Source organism: Lissotriton helveticus, chromosome 12, assembly GCF_964261635.1.
Source record: "Lissotriton helveticus chromosome 12, aLisHel1.1, whole genome shotgun sequence".
Taxonomy (NCBI): Eukaryota; Metazoa; Chordata; class Amphibia; order Caudata; family Salamandridae; genus Lissotriton; species Lissotriton helveticus.
In genome coordinates, this window is record NC_136073.1 from 746,900,206 (window position 1) to 746,926,139 (window position 25,934).

General features: G+C 44.9%; 1 protein-coding gene across 1 annotated transcript in view; it reads right to left on the minus strand.

Annotated features, from left to right (window-relative positions):
* LOC144798409 (lens fiber membrane intrinsic protein-like) overlaps positions 1–23,701 on the minus strand; it is a 47,515-nt gene extending 23,814 nt beyond the window's left edge. Inside the window, exons 1-3 of the mRNA XM_078669272.1 lie at positions 23,483–23,701; positions 17,331–17,471; positions 4,311–4,445 (exon numbers count right to left, since the gene is read on the minus strand). Of these exons, the coding sequence (XP_078525398.1) occupies positions 4,311–4,445; positions 17,331–17,471; positions 23,483–23,657 (451 nt within the window). The 5' untranslated portion in view covers positions 23,658–23,701. The remainder of the gene's footprint in view (positions 1–4,310; positions 4,446–17,330; positions 17,472–23,482) is intronic.
* Between the last annotated feature and the right edge of the window lie 2,233 nt (positions 23,702–25,934).

Genomic DNA, 25,934 nt, shown 5'->3' on the forward strand with positions numbered 1-25,934 from the left:
CAAATTGGCAAATTCTTTAGAACCCTCTTTAAGTCCCTAGTGAATGGTACCCCAAATACCTAGGGCCTGAGGTACTAAAGAGGGTGCCTAAAGGGCAGCAGCATGAATTGTGCCACCCTTAGGGACCCCTAACCAAGCACATGCAAGGCTGCTATTGCCGGCTGCATGTCTTGGTGCAGACAAAAGTGAAAACATGACATGCCACACATCCCTGTGTGCCATGTCCCCTAACATTGCATGGGATATTTGTAAGTCAACCCTACAGCAGGCCTGACAGCCTTAAGTCAGGGTGTTGAATATTACATATGAGGGCATACCTGCATGAGCAGATATGCCCCTGTTCTCGTCAGTACACATGGACAGGGAAGCCATTTTAAAATCGGCTGAACACTGGTGAAAACGAGTTCCCCAGCTACATGATGTTTGGTATCAAACATCTCATGTTCGTAAACCCACACAGATTCCAGTGATGAATTTACCAATACATGCACCCAGGTGGCACCTTAGAGGTGCCCTCTGAAAACCTACCAACTCTGGTGTGCTCCCTGAGTGATCTCTACCAGCCTGCCACTGGAGACCTTCTTTTCACCTCTAGGGTAAGAGTCTCTGCTCTCAGGAGGCCCAGAACAAAATCCTGTCCAGGAAGTGGGAGTAACACCCGCCTCACACAGGAGATCTGCTGATTAGCCTCCCCAGGCTGGGAAACTTCAAAGAACTGTCGCCTTTGGAATGAGAGGCTGGCTCCCCTCACAGGAGAGGAAGCATCCCCCTTTCTCTAAGATGGAAAATTAGCTTGTCAGGTAGGCGTGCCACTTCCAGGCTAGTGCCATCCCTAAGGTGTGCTAGACGGAGGTGGACATGATTTTTCAGAAGTAGCCATCTTTGGGATGGCATACTCAGGAATTCTGGGACAGGGTTATGCCCACTTCTAACAGGAAGCAGTCATATTGGGGGCATAGTGACCCCAAGGGTCAGTAGCCCATTGGCTACTACCTTACACTCCCCTAACTCCCCTAAATTCAGTATTTAGGGGAGACACTGGTACCATAAGAACAGATTCTGATGACCTGCCAAAGAAGAAAAACACGAAGAGCCACAAAAGCAGAAGACTGAAAAGAGCACCTGACTTGGCCCCAGTCAAGCTGACCTGTCTGCCGCTCTCTGTCTAAACTACGCCAAAGACATCTCGTACTGCAGCTGTGTGCCTCCAAAAACCTGGGAGGACTGCCTGCTTTCAATAAACATGAAGACCTCCCAAAGAACAGCGGAACTGTTCCCTGTATCCCGCAGAAACACCAAAGAAAAAACTCTGAGGACTCCAGAACCACCAAAACCCGACACCTGAGGCCACCACGGTACTTGTTGCTCCAAGCCTGAGTCAAGGTGGGCCAACTGTGCTGTGATGGTCCCCCAGCCCTCCATAGCCTGAGTCCTTTGTGAATTAACAGTATTTACCGGGTGTTGTATCACTTTCTAGGCAAATCACGTAATCTTCCTGTACCTAAAAAAATTAATGTGTCCATCTGTAATGCAATTCCGAATGAGGTCGCACACAGCTCGTCCCATCAGCGTGTGACCCCGGAGCATGATGGTCGATGTAGTAGGTATCAGCGGGTGCGCTTCTACCCGAGTCTTGAGTCTTGAGGGTATTCACTTGGTGTGCTTGCCATCCCTGGACACGTGTTTCGCGGTTATTACCGCTCGTCAGCAGGGATTAGGCATGTGCACGGGGTTGCTGCGTGGGCTGCCGAAAATATTCATAGGTCCAGATACCTTTTAATGGCGCGCAGGTGCGTAATCCCGAGGTCGTCACCCCCACCGGCTCAAGGGAGCCTGTATAATTCCGAATGAGGTCGCACACTGCTCGTCCCATCCGCATGTGACCCCGGAGCATGATGGTCGATGTAGTAGGTATCAGCGGGTGCGCTTCTACCCGAGTCTTGAGTCTTGAGGGTATTCACTTGGAGTGCTTGCCATGCCTACGCGCCTGAGTGGTACTAAACCTGGCAGATATTTCGCAGCCACCGGCAACCACAGAACACAGCCTATCCCTGCTGACGAGGGGTGATACCCCGAAACACGGGTCCAGGGATGGCGAAGACAGCTAATATAGCATAGAATCGAAAGAAGATGCATCGCGGAACACGTAACTACATTTACCATAGTCCTTAGGGGCGATACCGCTGGTGTGTGAGTAGTGTGCGACCCCACCCCCAATTGTAATGTTAAAGCTCCCTCGAGCAGTTGGCTGACGAGCCTGGGACCCCGCACCTACGCGCCTGAGTGGTACTAAACCTGGCAGATATTTGGCAGCCACCGGCAACCCCAGAACACGGCCTATCCCTGCTGACGAGGGGTGATACCCCGAAACACGTGTCCAGGGATGGCGAAGAGAGCAGAGAATCGAAAGAAGATGCATCGCGGAACACGTAACTACATTTACCATAGTCCTTAGGGGTGATACCGCTGGTGTGTGAGTAGTGTGCGACCCCACCCCCAATTGTAATGTTAAAGCTCCCTCGAGCAGTTGACTGACGAGCCTGGGACCCCGCACCTACGCGCCTGAGTGGTACTAAACCTGGCAGATATTTGGCAGCCACCGGCAACCCCAGAAGACGGCCTATCCCTGCTGACAAGGGGTGATACCCCGAAACACGTGTCCAGGGATGGCGAAGACAGCGACGATAGCAGAGAATCGAAAGAAGATGCATTGCGGAACACGTAACTACATTTACCATAGTCCTTAGGGGCGATACCGCTGGTGTGTGAGTAGTGTGCGACCCCACCCCCAATTGTAATGTTAAAGCTCCCTCGAGCAGTTGGCTAACGAGCCTGGGATCCCGCACCTACGCGCCTGAGTGGTACTAAACCTGGCAGATATTTGGCAGCCACCGGCAACCCCAGAACACGGCCTATCCCTGCTGATGAGGGGTGATACCCCTAAACACGTGTCCAGGGATGGCGAAGACAGCGAAGATAGCAGAGAATCGAAAGAAGATGCATCGCGGAACACGTAACTACATTTACCATAGTCCTTAGGGGCGATACCGCTGGTGTGTGAGTAGTGTGCGACCCCACCCCCAATTGTAATCCATCTGTAATGCAACTGGTGCTTACCTAAAGTGCTTTGATACCTTTGGGTTGAGTTTGCGCTATATAAAACTAAATAACAAATAAAAAAGCAGATTACATGAGACCTATTGGGACGTGCATTGACTTAATATTTACCAATTATCACAAGGCCCATCAATGCCCCATTTTTCTGTCAGCTACTCCAGCTCTATCCTTACTCTCCCACCAAGGGTATATGTGAAGAACCACATAGAAAGGTACATAAAGAAAACAAGCACTGGCAAAGTCAATAGGTCTGGCATGGATGCTAACATTTTGGAGTTGCCAATACTTTGCTTGTTTTGTAATGATTTCGGTAAATCGTTTCTACAAAAAACATTTTTGTCATATCAAAAAGCACAGACTGGGTCAGTAGCCATTTCCTGTAAAGGGGACTACTTTTTTGTTTAAGTGCACACTGTGCAAGAGCAGAATGCCGTCACTCAGGGAAGGTAGCCAATGGCTCATTGCCACATGCTCACTGCTGTAGTGGGTGGAAGCAAAATGTGAATGACACAACCAACCAATTAATGAAGAGATCTCGTTGAAAGACTCTAAAATCAAACATATTACTTATATACATTTACTAAAATGGAAAGGTTAAGGTCAGACCTAATAACGATCAAAGGTGATAGTTACTAAGAGGAAAAGCAAAGTATGAAGAGAAGACGAGCTAAACTGAAAATTGGTGTGCATGGTCAGTTAAGTTGAAAGTGGCATTTGAAAAAATATATATTTAGAATAGGATAGAAAAGGAACCAACAATCAAACAAATGAAATTGGAGAAAACAACCTACATCAAACCATAGCTTAAAGAGGCATAGAATGATGCAATAAAGGACAGAAGGAGAGAAAAATGGTGGAGTTAGGCTTCAAGGAAGGAATGAAAAAATGGTGTGCAAATGGGGGATTTGGGGAGATAGAAAAGTGGGAGTGATTGAGGGTAGATAAGAGGGTGTGAGTAAGGGAAGAAAAGTCTGACTGCAGGGTTCGGAAGGAAGAAAGGAATTAGAGAGGGAGAAAATGATGGAAAGGAAAATAAGAGAGAGGATTAACGGAAGAGAGTGAGGAAGCAAACAAAGAAGGAAGAAAGTAGTTACTCAATGAAAAGATGGAAGAAGAGCGTGGAGTGCCAGAGGAAAAGACGAAGTAAAGTTGAAAAGAAGAAGGGAGGGAGGAAACAGAAAGGGCAACAGTACCTGAAGAAAGGGTGAGAATGACGGCAATCCATCCGAGAATATAGGACCAGGAGAAGCGCCAGTCTGCGTAGCGTTTTCCGAAGAAATTCACTGTCACCCCAGTGTAGACGGACAGTGCGAGCAGCGCAAAGAAACCTAAAGGGAGGAAAGAAAATGTTGCGTATTATTAAAGAATCTCTCCCCCTCGGGCACTGATGAACATGGGGGCCTGAACATAACATCTTTCCGGGCTGCTCGGACCTGAACATATCACCATCTTGTTTGGTGGACTAACATCTATTCAGGATGGATGGGCCTGAACCTATCACCATCATGTTTGGTGGTCTAACATATGTTGAGGCTGCTGGGACCTGAGCCTAGCACAATCATGTTTGGTGGACTAACATCTGTTCAGGCTGCTTGGACCTGAGCCTAGCACAGTCATGTTTCGTGGACTAACATCTCCCCAGGATGAATGGCCTGAACCTATCACCATCATGTTTGGTGGACTAACATCTATCCAGGATGGATGGGCCTGAACCTATCACCGTCATGTTTGATGGACTAGCATCTGTTCAGGCTGCTGGGACCTGAACATAACATCTGTCCAGGCTGCTGGGACCTGATCCTATCACCACCATGTTTGGTGGACTAATATCTGTCCAGGCTGCTGGGACCTGAGCCTAGCACAATCATGTTTTGTGGACTAACATCTCTCCAGGATGAATGGGCCTGAACCTATCACCATCATGTTTGGTGACTAACATCTGTTGAGGCTGCTGGGACCTGAGCTTAGTACAATCATGTTTGGTGGACTAACATCTGTTCAGGCTGCTGGGACCTGAGCCTAGCACAATCATGTTTTGTGGGCTAACATCTCTCCAGGATGAATGGGCCTGAACCTATCACCATCATGTTTGGTGGACTAACATCTATCCAGGATGGATGGGCGTGAACCTATCACCATCATGTTTGATGGACTAACATCTGTTGAGGCTGCTGGGACCTGAGCCTAGCACCATCATGTTTGGTGGACTAACATCTGTTCAGGCTGCTGGGACCTGAGCCTAGCACAATCATGTTTCGTGGACTAACATCTCTCCTGGATGAATGGGCCTCTAAATTCCAACAGGCACTTATGTATTTCTTTGGGGGGCTTGGTGGAACGCTAGTTTGTGGAGGCTGGTGCAAGACCCAGTCACAGGTTTGTGGCCACCTCCTGAGTAGAGAGCGATGGAAGGTTCAGTTGATGTCAACCATAGATAATACTGCTTATACTGCCCGATGGATGGAACAATGTTTAGGCATGGTGGGTCACAGGATACTTGAAACTGGGCATAACTGGGGCTTTATGGCCTTAAAGACACCATACACTGTATCTATGGGATTGAGGAATAGCGTTTATCCATGGTGACTCGCAGGACTCTGTGCACTGGGAATAATTGGGGACACCTTACACTAAGTGCGACATGAGATTACAATTTATGCATAGCGGGTCACTTTTTTTCTGACCCTGGGTATACATGGGGTGTTGCTGGCGTTGAAGGCCTAGTCAATGCTGTAATCTATGTGTGTGGATAGTATGAATATCACTCATGCATTGGCCTTATTATGCCTGGCACTGGGTGTAGCGCTGCCTTTATGACCTTAAAGCACCTTAGACTAATATCATGGAATAGAGGAATCAAGTTTAAGATCAGTGGATCACCACTACATTTTATAACTGGCTATCACCTGGGCTCTCTAGAGTTTTAGATAATGCTTAATTTGTAAAAAACAAATCAGGGCCCTTGTCAAGAGGGTTGCTAATGGGTACAGTGGCAGGCGGCTCAAGTAAGCGCAGTAGGCGGGGAACGGCGTGGGGGAAGTAAACAGACAACACAATAGGTATTATTTATCTATTTAATTATACCTATTCCGTCGTCTGTCAACTTCCCCCCCACCACCCCGCCCCACCGGCCAACCACGCTTACCTGTGCCAGCCGCCGCTGAATGGGTATAGTTTGGTTTTACTGGCATTGCAAACTCCTTTGCCTTAGTGTATTATGTACAGGGATTGTGTTATGCATAGTGGGCCCCAGAAGGAGCTAGGCATCGCTGTGCCTTACTGGCTACGTAGAGACCTTAGCCTCAGCACAGAGATTATTGTGTACGTGAGGACCATCTGAAGATACATTGATGAATGAGTGATGTCTACCACCCTCTAGGAGGGGACAGAAATTGCTGGATACATGACATTCACTTAGCTGTCCCTCAAAAGAATGTTTTCTAAACTAGGGGAACAAAAGATCCCTAAATCCTGGTATGCGCGAAGAAGCTGAGAGCGTTTCACCGGGGATGTCAGTGAAAACCAGTTGCAGGTGTCTGCAGACATTCTGGTATTGCACCTTAGGCAGAGTTGTGTGACAGGTTTAAGCAACGCAGGTGTCGTGATCCTTGCGTGTGTGTGTGTGGGATTCTGCAGACGCGGTGAAGCATCTACGAAACCTGTAGATCAGGTGAGGGCCGGAAGGTGCAGCCCTGCTCAGGCTTGTCTCAGGGGGTGGTCTGGTGGCATTCCTGCAGACACTGCCATGTACATTCAATTTCCTGTGTAATGAGATATATCACAGAGGACAGGTTTTTATCACCTCTGGCAGATTACATCATGTCTTGTCTTTGGAAAAAGTTGGATTATCTACTGGCCAGCTGGAGAACTGTATCAAGATCCAGAAAAAAACTGAAGGGGAATAATTCCCAAGGAGTACGATTTAAAGAGTAGGATTGTGCAGTAATTTCAGACAAAATCAAATTCGTAGTACACAAAGTATGAGAAACCATTTCACCGAAACAGTCGCATCACAGTTTTCAAGATGAATGGCACTTCCTGTTTGGTGGAAGCAATTCACCAAATATCTTTTTACGAAATTGCCTTTTACACATGTTTTTACATACGTAAGTGCCATGTTATCATGAAAATGGGTTCCCTCTTTTGTTTTGTTTATCTACACGGTTTTCGTTGGTCCCTTTAGAGTATCCTCTTTTCCCTTTCCCACATCCAAGCACAGGACAACATTTTGCTTTTTTCAAATAGCGATTTCCGGGGTTACCTCCCAACCTTCTTCCCTCTTTCCACTGCTTTTTTTTTATTTCCCTCATGCTTTCCTCATAAACCCCCCTTGTCCTTCTTCGCACCTTGATTTTTTACAACAACAACACCCAATACCCTGCGATTCAACAATTTTTAAAAGTAGTCAAATTTGGCACATCTTAATGCTCCTTTTTTCTTTCTTTTTTTGGTCCCCCTTCCAAATACTAATTTTTCAACTTAACATATTCCCTACCCTGCCTCCTCCTGACTCGTTCTCCTTAGTTCCTATCTCTCATTCAATATTATAATGTGTTACGTCACCGTAATTCTTTACGGAGTCACATATTTGTTTACTTTTTTTAAAGGGATTTTTGTAAAATAATATTCGTTTTTACCCGATTTTGGGAAGGGTGTTTATTATTTTCAACCAAATTGCATTATCTATTATTTTGTACTCTAAGTGGGAAATCAATAATTTGGGTGCTCAAAAATGGTATTCTATCATTTTGATTTTCTATGAATGTGAATGAATGAATGATTTATAAAGCGCCAGAATCACCCCCTGAGGGGTATCGCCACGCTGTAGAAGGTTGGGACACCGGATCAGTGGGATCACCACTACATTTTATAACTGGCTATCACCTGGGCTCTCTAGAGTTTTAGATAATGCTTAATTTGTAAAAACCAAATCAGGGCCAGGGCGGAGGAGTTCCGTTTTAAGAAGTTTCGTAAAAAGGAGGAGGTCTGCGCACTTTCGAAGGTACAAAGGCAGGAGGTTCCAATAGAGGTGAGCAAGGTGGAAAAAGGCTTTACCCCCCTACACCATAGATGGCTAGTTTGTCCACTTACCGTTGGGGTCTATGAAATGTCCAGGAAGATAGAGAAGGTGAGAGATTTCGTCTCTATGCATTCTACGGGTGGGGTCTTGAGATTTGACACTTGTTCCATGTTATGTTATGTATGTTATGTTATGTTATGTTACATTGTGTTAGAGTCAATTGCACATCTTGCTTTTTGCCATTATTGTGGCCTTGCCGTTAACTCCTTGCGTGCTTATGATGAGCGGCACGGTGCTCGTGACGAGCTGAGCTCGTCACGAGCACCGTGGCGCTGCGCGTGCCCCCTTCCCCCCCAGCGCCGCGGGGGAATGAGCCCCGCGGCGAAGGGGTTAAACTTATATGGCAGGGTGTGTCTAGTTCTCCAGAGATGGAGGGATGGCATATGCTCAAGGAGACCATGTACCATTGAAAACAGGCTGGGTGCTGTGTTAATGCCATCACATATCAGGAAAGAGCACACTAATACTTCAATTGAAAAAATCCCAATCATCGTCAGAAGCGGAATAAAAGGAGCACCCTAGTAGGCACTTACTGAATAACATATTATTTAATGCCCTCAGTGACTTAGGAAGGGGGGTGCGGTGGGTGCGGGCCGCCCGGGTGTCATCACTGAGGGGGGTGACGAAATGGCCCAAAAAGTTGTTTTAAACACATATTTTTGCCATTTTGTCAAGCCGGGGGTGACAAGAAATTTTCCGCACCCGGTACCACCTGAACTTACTACGCCACTGAATGACCTCACTAGTAGTATGTCGGAGTGCGCGTCTTATATGGAGGTGGTGTTTAGTATTTCTTTAAAGTGTTGTGTTTACAGGATCCCTATGACCGACTGTGCAGTAGGCTCAATATTCGATGCGCCTTGTACACCGCTTCTAGTTTGGATCTTCCAGTCTATGCTCCAAGGAAGTAAATCCCAATTCAACCCTTTGCCTTGGTTTGCACTGCTTTCGCGACACAAACTCTGCACAAAGTGTTAGCATATCTGGCCCAGAGTTGTGTGCACATTAGTGCATCCTATGTGTATTTGCATGCATGACTTGCACAGGTAACACCTGGAACAAACTGTGCAGGCTAAACGTACGCATTATGGATTTACAGTTCTTGGCACGGAAAAAATCGGCCTATTAGTGCCTTGTTCGTTGAGAGGATGTGGGGTAATGGTCAGAGCTGTCAACATTGGAACTGGGGAACCAGGTTCGAGTCTCGAGGATGTGGCGTAGCGGTCAGAGCTGCCTACTTTGGTACTTTGGAACCAGGATCGAGTCTTGGCGTCATCTCAACAGCCTGCGATTCTGGGTAAATCACTTTCAGCCAGACTCATCAAGCCCAAAACGGCTCGCAAAGGGCCAGATTCTGAGAATCTGGCCCTTTGCGAGCGCGATTTTTGCATTTAGTATTCATCATCTCAAATGCAAAAATCGCATTTTTAGAAATCGCTAAATTGCGAATAATTGCATTTTAGGAATCTCAATTTGAGATTCCTTAAATGTAATTCATGAACTATTTTAAATTTACGATTTCGCAATCTGTGGCCGCTATTTACCGCGAAGATTGACTAGGTGGTAAATAGCGAAAACTTAGAAAAATGCACTTTAGTGCATTTTTCTAAGTTGTATGTTACACACACACATGTCCTTTGGACATGTGTGTGCGCAACATCAGTGTACATTATAATTTCAGGGGTGCTACAGGGTGTCCTTTGGACACCCTGGCACCTTTGAAATCGCTTCCTTATTTGCGATACGCAAATTGCAAATCGCAAATAAGGAATGACTCCCCATTCATTCCTATGGGCCTTTAGGCCCATAGGAATGAATGGGAAAGCCATTCCTTATTTGCGATTAGCAATTAGCGAATCGCAAATAAGGGGGCAGTAGAAATCGCAAAAAATATTGCGATTTCTACATGAATCCCGTTTTGCGGTTCTTTAATAGCGATTCCTTAATAATCGCTATTAAGGACTCGCAAAACATGACAATGATGAATCTGGGGGTTAATCTCACGGTGCCTACCAAAAAATGAAAATATCTGTGTAACGTCATTTGTGCTATGTAAAGCCTTCAAAACCTTCGGCTCGAGTTCGCGCTATATAAAAGAGGAGAAAAAAACCCTCCCAAGCCTGGTGGAGGGAGGTATGGGGTGGCATTTGAGCCCCCAGTAAATCGGGCAGTAGCGATTTCACCGGTGTACAATCACCACCCGGGATTGCGTGGGATGGGTACAGAGGAATCAAAGAGGGAAGCTGCTCGGCAAATCGTGAGCTCTGCTTCCACCGACTGGACTATTGCGGTATTACAGTTTTTTTCTCATTCAAAGTTAAGTTTGGGTTCATCGAAAAAAAAAAATAGTTCGAAAGCGGAGTGTCTTTGTAGTTCAAGATGAATGGTACACCAGCATATCAAGGAAGAAATACTGACAGACAAAGGCACACTAACCATCATTTTGATTACCAAAATATTGTGCATCTATGCATAGGTTGACTGTACTTGTCTTCACATGGACCTAACTTGACAATGCCTAGATTATCAAGATACATTGATGTGGTGTTAGTTCTGTTAAAACAATATCTACCAATCAAGCCCTGGCCGATGTTTCTGTTCCTCTATCTGCTTGTTCACTATGACCCTCTCCACAGCAAAGTAAATCTGTTTTTCTCTAGTATCCAATTCCATCCTCTCCCAGGGAGAGGTGTGGCTCCGCGGCTAGGGCGACTGATGCTGGATTCTGGGGACCACGGTTCGATCCCCGGCACCATGTGACTCTGGGCAATAGCTCGCTTAATCTTCCCGACGGCCCCCAGCACCTAGAGACCCTTACGGGTGATTGTGCGCTTTACAAATGTGGACTTTTGTCGTCATCTGTCTCCCTCTCTTGCCCTTTTTTTTAAAATCACATTCTATTTTCTTTATTAGGCAATCCCATCCTCTCGCATTCTCATTCTCTCTGTCTCTTTCTATGCTTCACCTTCTTGCCCTCTCTCTATCACTCTCTTATCTTACTCTTTCTTCGTCAGTCTCTTTCTCCATCCATCACCTTCTCATTCTTTCTCTCGGACTTCGCCTTTGTCTCTTTCCTCCTCAATCTTTCCCTTTCTTTTTCTTTCTCTCTCAGGCATCCTTTGTCTTCATTTCTAACTTTAATCCTCTCTCTATCGGTTATTTTTTGACTGTCGCCAACATTTCCTTTCTCTCACTCCCTCTTTTTTCCATTGTCTCCTTTCCCATTGCTCACTTTCTCGTTCTCTCTCATTCTCCTTATCTCTGTCCCATCCCCCTTTCTCCTTTTTCTCTGTCTCTCTTTCAATTCTATGTCTGTTCCCAGCTTCACTCCTCTCCTTTTCTCCCTGATGCTTGATATGTTTTTGTTTCCATCTCTAACTTTCTCCGCCACACTCTTGTGCTTTCCTTTTGACTGTGGTGCCATTACATCTTTCCTCCTTTTCTCAATCAGGCTCTTCCTGAAATCTTACAGAATGGGGGTTCATCTGATGCTGAGTGGAGTTCATTCCAGGTCTTGGCCATGATGTTGGAGAACACTCTTCCTCCCATTTTGGCTCTTCGGATGTATGGGATGTCGGCCAGGGCAAGGTCGGCGGAGCGTAGGCTTCTCTTGGGTGCGTAGAAGGAGATTCTTTCATTGAGGTATTGGGATCCGGTATTGTAGAGGGATTTGTAGGCGTGAGTGAGCAGTTTGAAGGTCACTCTCTTTTCGACGAGGAACCAGTGGAGGTCTCGCAGGTGCTGGGTGATGTGGTCCAGTCATGGGATTCCGAGGACGAGCCTGGCTGCAGGGTTCTGGATGGTCTGGAGTTTGTGGAGCAGAGATTTGTTGATCCCGGCATAGAGGGCATTCCGGTAGTCCAGTCTGCTGGTTATGAGTGCAAGGGTGACAGCCTTTTTGGATTCGGGGGGATCCATTTGAAGGTCTTGTCGAGGATGCAGAGGGTACTAAAGCACGTGGAAGAGACTGAGTTGATCTGTCAGTTCATGGTGAGGGAGGAGTCGAGTATGATGCTGAGGTCGTGGGCAGGTCCGTGGGTGAGGGAGGGTTGCCGATGGCAGTGGGCCACCAGGTGTTTTCCCATGTGGAGGGGGTGGATCCGAGGACAAAGACTTCCGTTTTATCCAAGTTGAGCTTCAGGCAGCTGCTGCTTATCCAGAATGCAACGTCTTTCATTCCTTCCTGGAAGCTGTGTCTTGTGATGTCGGGTTCCTTGGTGAGGGAGAGGGTGAGCTAGGTGTCGTCGGCGTAGGATAATATGCTGGGTCGGTGCTTTCTGACGGTGGTAGCGAGGGGGGCCAGGTAGATGTTGATATGCTTGGGAATGAGTGAGGATCCCGTGGGCTCATAGAGGAAGTGCCGAAGTCTGATTCTTTGAGTTCGGCCGGTGATGAAGGAACGGATCCAGTCTAGAGAAGTTCCTTGTATGCCGGCGTCGTGGAGTCTGGTTAGTGTGCAGTGGGAGACAGTGTTGAAGGCTGCTGAGAGGTCTAGTAGGATGAGGGTCGCCTTGTGGCCCTGGTCAAGGAGAGTGTGGAGGTCGTCTGTGGTAGCCAGGAGGGCGGTCTCGTGCTTTAGTTGCTGAGAAATCTGGATTGGGAGGTGTCGAGGATCAAGTTGGATTCTATGAAGTTCGTGAACTGAATGTTGATAATCTTCCTGGTGACTTTGGCTGCGAAGGGGAGGAGAGAGATGGGTCTGTAATTCTTGAGGTCCGTCAGGTCTGCGGAGGGCTTCTTGAGGAGGGGCTTGACTTCTGCGCATTTCCAGTCATGGGGGAAGGTGCCGGTTTCGAGGGTGAGGTTGATCGTGCATCGTAGTTTGGCTGCTATGGCGGCGGCAGCTCTGTGGAAGATGTGCAGCTGGCAGGGGTCAGTGGGGGCTTCTGAGGTGTATGCTTCTCATGGCCATGGCAGTGTCTTCTGTGGTGACAGGGGCCAGACGGTGATGGAAGGCTGGGTGGCATTGCCAATGGTAGTTGTAATTTTGGTGCCTTGGTTCGTTGAAGTTGTCGTAGAGACTCCTGTTCTTGTGATTGCAGTAGGAGCCGAGTTTGTTGCAGAGGTAGTGGGAGGGAGGGGGGTCTGAGGTTTCACTGGGGGGTTTGGTGAATTCTTGTATGATGCTGAAGAGTTACTTGGAGTTGTGGGAGTTGGAGAGGATTCTGTCCAGGATGAAGTTCCTCTTTGTGGAACTGATGCGGTAGTGGTGCTCTGTCATGGTGGTTTTGTAGGCGGTGCATGCTTCCAAGGTTTTGCTGTTCCTCCATGTTTTTTCGAGTCATCGGCACGTGCGCCTGGATTTTCTGAGGTCAGTGGTGAACAGGTGGCTTTCGTGAGGCGTTGTCTGTCAGAGTTCCAGAAGGAGGCAAGCATGTTTGAGCATTTGGTAACCCATCTGTGGAATTTGTTGGCTGCAGATTTGGAGTAGTTCTTGGTGGGTTGAGGGGCGCAGTTGAGGGCCGAGTTGAGGTCCTCTTTTGTGACCTTGCTCTAGTTCCTTCACGGGGGCGTGGAGTAGGCTTGTGTCCAGTGGGTTTCAAGAAGTAGAAATGAACGCAATGGTGGTCAATCCAGAGGGGTTTCATGGTGTGGCTGAAGCAGATGTTGTTTCCTCATGCAATGATGGGATCAAGGGTGTGTGCTGCCTTGTGGGTAGGAGTGCTGATGAGCTGTTTCAGTCTAATGTTGGTGAGGTTGTCCAGAAGGGAAGTGGAGTTGAGGTTGCTGAGGTTGTCAAGAAGGAAATTCAGGTCTCCGATCAGTTTGTAGTCCATGGAGGCAAGGGCGTGAACGTGAGGAGGTCTGTGATGGTTGTGGTGAACGTGGTGCGTGGTCTGGGAGGTCTGTAGGCGAAGGTGCTGCGTAGAGTCATTCTAGGGTTGGTCTGGATCTGGAAGTGGAGGTGTTCCACAGAGGACGAGGGGTCATTCATACTGGCTGTAGTGAGTGGGAGGGAGTTTTTGTGTACGATGGTGAGTCCACCTCCAGGGTGGTTGAGGCAGTCCTTCCTCTGGATCTTGTACCAGTTGGAGATGGTGGATTCGATGTCAGGTGCGGAGCTGGCATTGGTCCAGGTCTTTGTGAGAAAGGCAACATCGGGCGATAGGGTGTCGAGGAGGTCCCAGATTTCTACTGTGTCAATGTAGGGAGCGAACGTTGAGAACGAGTCAGCTCAGGGGGTTGGGTTTGCTGACATCAGGAGTATTGGAGGTAGCAGTGGGCATACGGATGTGGGTGAAGGTGCGTTGGCAGTTTCGGCAGGAGAACTGGCCCTGGGTGATGTTCGGCATCGACTGCTGGCAGTTTTTGTTTCTTCCAGGGTTGAGTGCATGGAGGGCAACTGAGTCTTAGTGGTGGGTGGTCAGAGGACCATGGTTCCTTGTGCTGGTTGTAGTCGGGTCACGGATGGGGGCTTGCCTTTGGCGCACCTTCAGTGCACCAGCGGCCGCACAGCAGCCGCCATTAAGTAAGAGTCGGGGGAGAGAGTGCAGCAGGGAGGCGGGAGCAGGAACAGACAGGGGGGAGGGGACACAGGGGCAGGGGCAGTAGAAAAGGGAGCAAAAGAGGCAGCAGCAATAAAAATGGGCAAAGAGACAGAAAGACGAGAAAAAGGCACAAGAGACAGAGGCACACAAAAAGACAAACAGAGGCACAAAAAAGGATAAACAGAGGCACAAAAAGACAACGGAGGCAGAAAAAAGAGAATGGCGGCACAATGGACAAATGGCAAAAGACAGACAAACAGGGCACAAGCAGACAAAAGCAGGGAGGACATCCAGAAAAGGCTGGCAGAGCGGACCAGCAGAAGAGCAAGGCTCTCCCACTGGACCACCAGGGATGATGCACAGGCAGGAGCCTGCTGGTAGAGGAGGGCCTCAAACACCTACCTGCAAGCAGAGAGGTGCTGCGGGCAGTGGCCAAAGACATAGCTGTGCAAGGGGAGAGCAGTTTCCCAGTCTATCTATTTTTCCTTCTTATGTCCATTTCTAATCCTAGCTTTGCACCCCACTTCCTTGCTTTCCACCCATTGACTTGTTTTCATATTCATCTGTGTTTCTTTTTCTTTTCTTTCCATTTTTTCAATTGATCACATTCTTTATTGTAAATGTAATGTGATTCTTGTCCGTCATGATTGCTGTATCCAGGGAACGCAAAGACTATTGAGGTGTGGGTAACACATCGCAATATTGTTAACTTTATTTATTTGAATGGAGGTGAAAGAATGTTGCTTATACTCCTAGTTTTCCAATTAATTTTAGAGAAAACCATTTTGTTACACAAGAATAATGTTGCTTATATCCCAATTATTAGCCTAATCAAGATGTGTAAGTTCTTTTTTCCTTTGCCCATGTGCATTACAATTGCATTTGAGTAGTGCCTCCTACCACTGACAAGGTATTGAAGCACTTTCGACTCAGTAGCACACTGCATGGCAACCATAGGTTAGAGGTTGTTTGTTAGTAAGTTAGTCATTGTTTTGTAAGTTAAGTGAGTTATGGTTGTGGTCCCTAAATGACATGCATTTACTACACTTACTAACACTAGTAGGTTAGAAGGTTATTAGAAATTGAATTAATATAAAAAGAGGTGAGTTACAAGTCGAAATTGGTAAAGTGCCCATGTTAGTTGCACGAGTAGACTGATTGTGAGAGATCTGAAATGTAGGTGTGGGAGTCCATGAAGTCTGAACGATATGAGTGGAGTCAACAGGTGAGAGAACGCAGGAACTGGATTAGGAAATGGGAGTGTATGCAAAGGATGAGTGTCAAGGTGGGGAATGGGGACATACTCCTATACGAACCAACATGTACATTCTCATCCTGGGGCTTATTTGCAAGCCCATTGTGCCGCTAGGGCACAAACCGTGCAATGGGATTCCTCATATTTACAAGGCGATGTAAAGTCACCCTGTGTGACTTTTCATGGCTTTGTAAATATGTTTTCCTTTTACGCATATCTCTGAGTGAAAGGGGCATTCTATGGATGTTGCTGTGGGTGATCCCACGCAACACCCATGGAACTTGATTTACAACATTTTCTAAAACTGGGAATGTGTCAGAATCCTACGCCTCCCCAAGGGAAGCGTAAGGAGGCTTACCACAGAGAAATACTTTCATTTCTCCTCGTTTTTACCTCTTTCTATACATGCTGCAAAAGGAAAATGCCTTTAATGATTGTTTTGGTGCAGGAAGGTGTGCCGTCCTGCAAGAAAACATTAATTCCCTCAGCGCAGGTACCGTTGCAAAATTATGCAATGGTGTCTGTGCTGGCGCACGCTTGCTGTTTGTGCACCAGCACTGGGAAGAAGGACAGGAATGCGCTGTATCTTGTAGCTATGGTGCATTCCTGCCCCTTTTTTTATGCACGGCAGTGCAGCAGGAAGGCTTGCAGCGCTGCCGTGGGTCAAAATATTGTAAATTAGGCCCACAGTATTTACATACCTGGACATACCTATGAATGTGATGATGAGTAAATATGGGCACATACTATGTAGACATTCACACAATATCTATTTACATATACACATATATCTTTGTGGGTGCAGCGGTGTATGCTTTTTGAAGAAAATTGGTCCTATGGCGACCAAGTGGCTTTCTCTCGGGAGACAGTTGGTTCGGGCAGAAATATCTTGCAGGATCAGTGAAACTCTATGAGTGTCTTGTGAACTACACAAGCAATATTTAGCATTTGAGATACAGAAGCTGGAGAGTGCTAGCCATTTATTTGCAGTTTGTGTCTTTTTTAATATATATGACCACTCCACTCAGTCAAATATTTTCTCATATTGCACAATGATCAATTGGTAGTTTTATTTGATGAACACATGTAAATCTTGTACTCTGAAAAGATCTGAAACTATAGAATTGCTCAATATAGAAGATTAGAAAATGCATATTTCTCATACAAAGGATGGTGTCAGGAGCCAAAGGACAGGACGTCATCACACATCACATAGGTTAGCTGTGTACAAATCCCACATTCCACATAGATGCAAGTATATTGCCCTTCTTGATGATGTCAACTGAAAGATATAATTTTTCAACCATTCCTCACATTCTTCTACAGGCTATACTGCTGCATTAATAGGTAGTATCTTCACTGTCACTCCTAGCATCATCTGAATACATACCTGCGACTAACAAGGTGATTCCAGCGGAACGGATGCGGGCAGCCTTGGCGTTACTGGAAAATGCTGTGAGCCCAAGAATGATCCCGGCAAAGCAAGACAGGATGGAGAGGAGCATGAATGCTCTAGTAGCATCCCAAAAAGCTGAGCAAAAAAACATAAGAAAGTCAGGGATTAGCAAAGAGATGAAACTTAATAAACAAGAGAATGATGAATACTTGGAAAACACTGCATCTCTGTAGCCTTCACACCTCCCAGCATGGACTATTCATTCCAGACTCAGACCATCAGCAAGCCAAATATAGAAGGCTCTAGATCCCAACAGATGCACACAGACATTCAATAGTCAACACAGACCCATCACTCACTGAAAAGAAATTCTCAGCGACATGGCACCCCCTCCTTGATTATATGTCTTGACCAGAATTCTCATGCTTCACTCCAACTAGACCTAAGGCCATGCAGTTTATCGATTAAAAGTGGCACAATACGCCGAGCGACCCCACTTCTGATAATCCAAGTACAAATCAAGAGGAAGGTATCGGCGCACCCTGCTACCCACTGCAGGGTGACCCACTCTGCACCCTGCACACCTCAGGACTCTTTCCTGTTGGGAATTGGCTTGGATAGTGGAGGGGAGGCGAGGGGTCAATCTGTTTTTATTATGGACAAGTCTGAGTGTATATTTTGTGGGGTATTTGTTACATCTTCGATGCCGTACAATAGGAGGCATGATTCCAACACAAATACGGTCTCACTGTTTCATGACCTACTCGTCCACTTGGGTTTACCTCTGAGCACTATTATGCATAACCTCATACATTCTCATTGCCACCCAAACCTAATTGTAATGTCATTGATCTATTTCGGAATAAAAAAAAATGTTGAAGACTTAAAAAAAAATAGTTTAATAAAAATTAATAATAAATACAACACGTTTTAGCCTATGGAGTGGTATATCATTACTATTCATGAGGTAGGTCACAATTTGCGACTTGCTCTGTTTGGGTGCCATTGCAAGAACGTGGGCCTGCTATGGCCCACAGACCACCATGTCTATGATCACAATTATATAAGGAAAAGCTTTTTCAATGCAGTCTGTTTTCCTTAACAGAACAGTGGAAGTGTGGTTACTTAGCACCATTTACATTTTTTTTTCTTTTCTCACTTAAAAGTAAGATTAATGCCAACCGATTAGCCCTCCATATCTCATTGCATCACTTTGTGCCAGATGTACCAACATTTGATTCGCTAAAAGTGGTTGCAAATTGTAAGCCAACTTTTTGAAAATCCATTGAGATTCTGCAAACCAACATATGCACTATTAGGTTGCTTTGCAAAATCAATATTTGGGGGTTTGTAATTTTTCCTACATCATTACTATTTGTGAGGCAGGTCACAAATTGCAACTTACACTGTTTGGATGTCATCACAGGAACGGTGGCCTGCTGGGGCCACAGACCACCATGTCTATGATCGCAATTAAATAAAAGATTTTTAATGCAGTCAGTTTTCCTTAACATAAAAGGTACTGCATTTGAAAAATCAAAGATTATGTTTTTTTAGAAAGTTTTCTTAAGAGTTGGCAGAGGTCTCCTACACCACGCCTACTCCTAAATAAACTTTATTTTAGCTTCAAAAAGGAGAAAGGGTCCTTTGAGACCCTTTTCCATTTACAAATGTATTACCACCTCCTTTGAAGAGTTGGTAACATCAATAGTTTGCGACATGAATTACAATAACAAACCATTGATACATTGGTCACCCTAAACATGGCCCTTCTAATTTGTGATTCAGAATGCATTTCCCAACCCATTTGGTGATTCTGTAACAATTTAACAAAAAACCATATGGGTTTTGTACAAAAACCAAAAGGCATTTAGCTGTCGCTACTTGGTTCAGATGTAGTTGTTGCAACCTTGCAAGCATTCTCTCTCATGAGTGCTCCAACACAAGGAAATGGTAAGTCCGGGGACACAAAATAATCCCAAAAACAATATGGCGCATGTTATCTAATATTTATTTTACATGACTCTAGAGGCGTAAAACAAAATTACAGTTACCCCGCAGAATGTGATGAGGGACCCTGAGTATCTCACAGATATTCATTGTCCTTGGGTTGTGAGGGGGCAGCCTGAATGTTTTGGGCCTGATTACGTTTTGCGGGTATCCTTGCGACACATGGTCTTTCATTATGCCCCATCGAAGTTCGGCGCATCACAATTTTCGCTCAGACTATTGTAATGGTTATAATGTTCTGGTTGTCACACTACTGTTCTTGCAAGTTTGAATGGGTCTACTTGCGATTGAATTTGTGATTTGCTGGCTAACATTCAAATCTCAGCAGTGAGGATTCAGGAGCATATTAACAACGGCCAGCGATAATGATTGATGGCCGTGCTTAGCGATAATTATATTATCGCAGGCTATCTCTGGAATTTATCGCCCTGGTAGTGCGTTATTAACAACGCGTTACTCCAGGGCGATAAAAATTCCAGAGATAGCGAGGTTATCGCCCTTTTGCAGGGAACATCGCTGGTTTTCCAGCGATGTTCCCTGCAAAACGGCGATAACCTTGCTGATACGACCCTGTGGTCGTATCAGTAGAATCCAACCCCTATGTTATGGATGGCTAAGTCAGGATTTTAGCAGACGTTAGATTTTGGCGAAAACGGCCATTTCCGCCAAAATCTAATATGTGCTAAAATCATGTGGGCTACCTTGTTAATATCGCGATGTAAACATCAGCAATATTTGCAAGGTAATCCATCCGGGGTACGCCCAGTAACTCCCACTTTGCATCTCATTAGAGATGGCTCACTGGTTAGAGACTAAATGGGGAGGTTGTGTCCAAAAGCGCACTGGGAAGGACAGCGTAATCACATGTAAACAATGAAAGGAACCCAGTCGCTATTTATTTCTACTGCTTTATTTTATTTGGAGCAGATTCCACCCAACTCTTTTTGAATTCGTGGGTGTTGTGATTTATTTATTCATAACCACGGTTACAAGTTATTTCACTTGAATGAGCCAGTGTCTTAGTCCGAGGTTTTTTTTTGTCAAACACCAGAGGCTAATGTTTTATATACAATTTGTACAATAAACATTCAAACAGTTTAGACGACAATACTATGCATTACTATACAAGTTTACATATATTTACACACAATGTACAAGAAACTACTGTTAGACCCTACTAACACTTTTTACTACCAGACCGTTACTATATTACTTTAATGTAATTGGGGACTGGTTGCGCCAGGGCATGCCTTTTTTATACACCCTTCTGTGTGAATTCACAACATTTAACTAGTGGCCCTTAGCGCATTAAATGTTCAGGAGCGAATCAAGTACTAAAGAAGCCGACGTGTTTCCAAGCCTGTGTGTTGCTCGCCAGGCTTTTCTTCAGGGCTTTTGTCAGTTGGGTACCTAAAAGATTGAGGGGAAATCTTATTTACAATGGGACCTTACATGTGCATCAGTTTTGTGCTTAAAAACCATTTGCTCTGGTATTACCTTTATGGGCTTTGAGTAGAATCTATCATGGTGGGAGCTGCAGGGCATTCAATGATTCAATGTTTGCCCTAAAAAAGAATAAAAATCTGGATCAACAATTAATAAGAGCGGACTTGGGGGTCTCAACAGTGAAGAGTGATTTACGCACATTATGGAATTTGAGTCCAATACAGGGCCACCACAAATGTGGCACCTGTATCTCGTGTGCAAGCACAATAGAGGGGACTAAATTTGAACACAACTCCATTAGATGGAACCACTACGAGTTCACCAACTGTAAAAGCAAAAATATCGTTTACGTAATACTTTGTCCTTGTGACAAAATATACGCAGGCAAAACCAACCCGCAAATCACACAGAGATTGGCCCAACATCGCTCCAGAATAAAGCAGAAAGTGATGACAGCACCAATGGTCCAACATTTCGTAGAAAAAAAAAAATTATACTGAAAAAGACCTACGTTGGTCTGTCCTATCAGGAGTAAAAATTCCTCCAAGAGGAGGAAATGTGGAAAATCTGTTACTGAGAAGAGAAGCATACTTAATTGCGAAGTTCAACTGCGTGAATACAGGACTGAACGAACAATTCGAAATTTGAATGAACACTGATGTCCCCTGTAAAGACACTGATCCACAAACTTTAACTTGGGACTACATCTCCCATAATTCCCTTGTCACATGACTAGAAACAAATAGAAGTGGTCATGTGACCAAACACCACTGAACACCAGTTTGTCACGGAAGCAGGCAGAAAACTATGAGCGTCTATAAGACTCAAAGGTAAGGGCACTCAACAGCGGGGCAAACGAGGCGTCAATACGTGATAAATTCTAAATAAATTTTTCTGTCATATATATCTTCCAGCTACACGCGAGCCACATGAAAACAGAGCCATAGGCGGCACCGTGTATTCGAAAAAGGCGGCGGTGAACTGTGGACTAAACCCACAAGTAAGCAGGTCTAAACACAAAGCTACCGCTTCATGATTTGAAAATATATGAACTGATTACTAAAGGGTGTTCCACACGTCTCTTTTAAAATAGACCCTGCCGCAGCGGCCCAGAAAAACGAAATAAAGCACAAAGAAAAACAGACTCCCATCTTTAATATAGAGAACGAGTTTTCAAAAACGTAAGTCTTTTTTTTGCCTTGAATTATCGTGACAACTGGTTGCACAAATCTAGATTATGGATACAATAAATTTCTCTCACCCCCACAGAATCATTGAATGCCCTGCAGCTCCCACCATGATAGATTCTACTCAAAGCCCATAAAGGTAATACCAGAGCAAATGGTTTTTAAGCACAAAACTGAGGCACATGTAAGGTCCCATTGTAAATAAGATTTCCCCTCAATCTTTTAGGTACCCAACTGACAAAAGCCCTGAAGAAAAGCCTGGCGAGCAACACACAGGCTTGGAAACGCGTCGGCTTGTTTAGTACTTGATTCGCTCCTGAACATTTAATGCGCTAAGGGCCACTAGTTAAATGTTGTGAATTCACACAGAAGGGTGTATAAAAAAGGCATGCCCTGGCGCAACCAGTCCCCAATTACATTAAAGTAATATAGTAACGGTCTGGTAGTAAAAAGTGTTAGTAGGGTCTAACAGTAGTTTCTTGTACATTGTGTGTAAATATATGTAAACTTGTATAGTAATGCATAGTATTGTCGTCTAAACTGTTTGTTTGAATGTTCATTGTACAAATTGTATATAAAACATTAGCCTCTGGTGTTTGACAAAAAAAAACCTCGGACTAAGACACTGGCTCATTCAAGTGAAATAACTTGTAACCGTGGTTATGAATAAATAAATCACAACACCCACGAATTCAAAAAGAGTTGGGTGGAAACTGCTCCAAATAAAATAAAGCAGTAGAAATAAATAGCGACTGGGTTCCTTTCATTGTTTACATGTGGTTAGAGGAGGCAGACCCTGAAGCAGAGGTCAGACCCGGGACCAGGGTTCAATTCCTGACGCGGCAGGGTCTTGAGCCCAAATGTCCATGGACTCGATAATTCACGCTTTGGTGCCTACTCGAATCCCGGGTTCACACTCTGCAACTCTGGGCAATAGCTTGCTTAATCTCCACTATGGCCCCCCCGCGGCGGAATGCCTGGCTTTCACCTTGGGGATGCCCAGTACGGGTTATCTCACAGGGAAAAGCCAGGACGGATTCCCAAAGCAAGCGCCTTGAGACCTTGCGGTGAAAGGCGCTATATAAGAACCTTTGACATGACATGACATGACATGACATTACAGATGCAAAGTGAGGCGTTGGGAAAAAGGGTGCTAACGTGCGATTATGCATGTTAGCACCCTCTTGTAAATAGGGCGCTGGTTTTATCTCCGCTTTTTTGTTTTTTTAAGCTAAAAAAGTGGAGAGTAAGCCCTTGTAAATATGCCTCTCGACTCGTTGAGCTAGAAAACCTTGGCGCCTGAAGGGTTAACAGTTATACATTTTGGTGATAGACTTCACTTTAGACCAAATTACAACAATCAAAAATAACACAGTCACCAAAACCTTAGTGGCAATTGAGACTTGTATAAACAGTTCTGAAACCAGACATACAATTTCCAAATATGTCTAATACAGATCACTGATGAATACCGCAACAGTGTCACGCTTTTTTTTTTCTTACCAATGGTGATGGTGTGGGCGTGACATTTTCCTGCTACACAAAACCGCCAGAGCCCCTGATTGCTCAAGCTACCTGAGTAGCGATATTGCATCCAAAAGTCTGTTGCCGTGGCAACAATAAGGAGGACCAGGCCTGAAACTGCACACAACAAGCCGCCTCCCATCAAGGTATACATCGCTAGTTACTTGGGGTTCCGCTCCACTCAGAATCCCCGCCTTCCGCTCTGTAACAAGAGGAAACACCTTAGGTGAATCAGAAATGGAAGGGGAATAAGCAAATCAATAAAGGGAACTGTTATTTATTTACAATGTGGGTTTGAAAAAATGGCTGTGCAAAATTATGTCATTTTTTTCTGCAAATCTATATAATACGTAGAAAAATTAGACACAATTACAAATAATCTACATGAAATGCACTTTGTTTGGTATCTCAAGTTAAGATTTAAAGGGAGGAAATTCCTCGCTTTGAGATGTCGCTTGAGACACCAGTAAAGGCACAGGTTTGAGGGGAAAATGTCTCTTACATTACATTTTCTACTTGAACTCTGTCCAACAAGACACCAGTCCTCTGCAACAAATAAAATGTGTGAAATTTCGTGATAGTTTCATATAAAACAGTCTGCATAATTTACCTAAATTGCATGAATTACGCAACTCACATGAAGTAAATGAAAATCTCGCCCAGACTTATTATAAAGTTAATCTTTTAGTATTACACAAAGCTGTGCTTCTTGAGAGGGTCACAAATCAATATTGAGAGCGGCAGTAGTTTGCGTCATTGTTTAAATGGGGTCCAACCACATATATTTATTTTTATTTTAAATGTATTGCTTTGCTGTTTGTGATAAAGCGAGGCACATCATGTTTTGTCTGCTTCTAAAGGGTAATTTAGAGTCTAGTATCAAACATCCTACACGAAATCTAATTTTTCCACACCTGTTTCTTATTTAAGAAGGTCTCTTTTTTTCCTTGGATGAATATTTGGCATGGGGTGAATTTTAATTCTGCGAGCAAAATTGGAGAATTTTGGAGACTGTCAATGGTGGCCAGTAATTTTGGCGTTGGGACTTGGGCGGACCACACATGCACACATATACACCCACTCACTTACACCCATGCATTCACACACGCGCATGGACACACACCCATTCACAAAACTCACTCACCAATTCATACATTTATACATATACATCGAGGAACATAATATAAAAATTGCATTTATCACTGAGTCTTGGTCAGATAAGGCAGCAGGGCCGGATCTGGACAATATTACACCATCTAGGTTTTTATGCTATGCACAAGACAGACCTCTTAGGAGAGGGGGGGCTAGTAGTTATATACCACAAATCTTTACACTCCTCCTTCCTAACAGCTTCCAAATTGACTTGTGAAGCACTCTCTTTTAATTTCTATTCTAGTCACTTCAACTCCTTCAAGGGCATCCTTCTTTATCGACCTCCAGGCCCTAGAAGTGCCTTCATATCGGCAGTCAGGACTCTGTTAGAGGATGGGCTCTGTTCTGATTCCTTCACGATCCTTGGGGATTTCAACTTTCATCTGGAAGCACTTTCTCACCCAGAAACAATCAGTCTGGGGGAGGTGATGAATAGTGGAGATCTTAAGCAACTTACTCATGTTGCAGGGCATACCTTAGACTGGATTGTTTCCAACAACCCACAACTGACTTGTACGGAGGTGCTGTCACTTGATTGGTCAGATCATGCTGCTATTCAATTTGAACTTACACCCCCAACCCCTATCATGGTAAGAAAGGAGTTAAGAAAGAGGTAAAAATGAGAGCTTGGAAGAAAATCAAGAGCCCTGTACTAGAAGTGTTCCTTAGGGCCATGGCCCCTGCTCTTTCCCGCCGCAGTGGACAAAGCCAGAGCCTGCTACACAGAGTGGGTTGACACAGCATGTCATAATTTGGCCGCGGTAAAAGTTTGGGCCCCTAAGCGTTCTCAGCCCTCAGCTCCCTGGTTTTTTGAAAAAATTGAGGAAGCAAAAACATGCCTGTAAGCCCTTAAAACGCTCCTGGAGGAGAGGCTACAATGATGTGGATAAAGAATCATACAAACAGAGCCTTACTTATTCTACAAAGCTACTGCTTAACACCAAAAGGGTCTTTTTCCCAGATCAAATTTTATTTATTTATTTAGAAGGTTTTATAGAGCGCAAACAAGATCCTTGCGGATGTCAGAGCGCTTTACAATGAACAAAGATGATTATAACAAATGAAGAGCAAGACACAGTATAGAGAACAAGCATAGGATACATAAAATAAAAACACACATAAAGAATCGTAAAAATACCAAAACATGGGATCAGAGTTGTTCCAAGAACATAGACAGCGAGTCTCGAATGAAAAAGGTTCAGGGCCGGGAAGAGTGGTCAAATAAATTTTGCCATGAGAAGCGCTTTTACTTCCTTTTTGAAAGATATGAAAGAAGAAT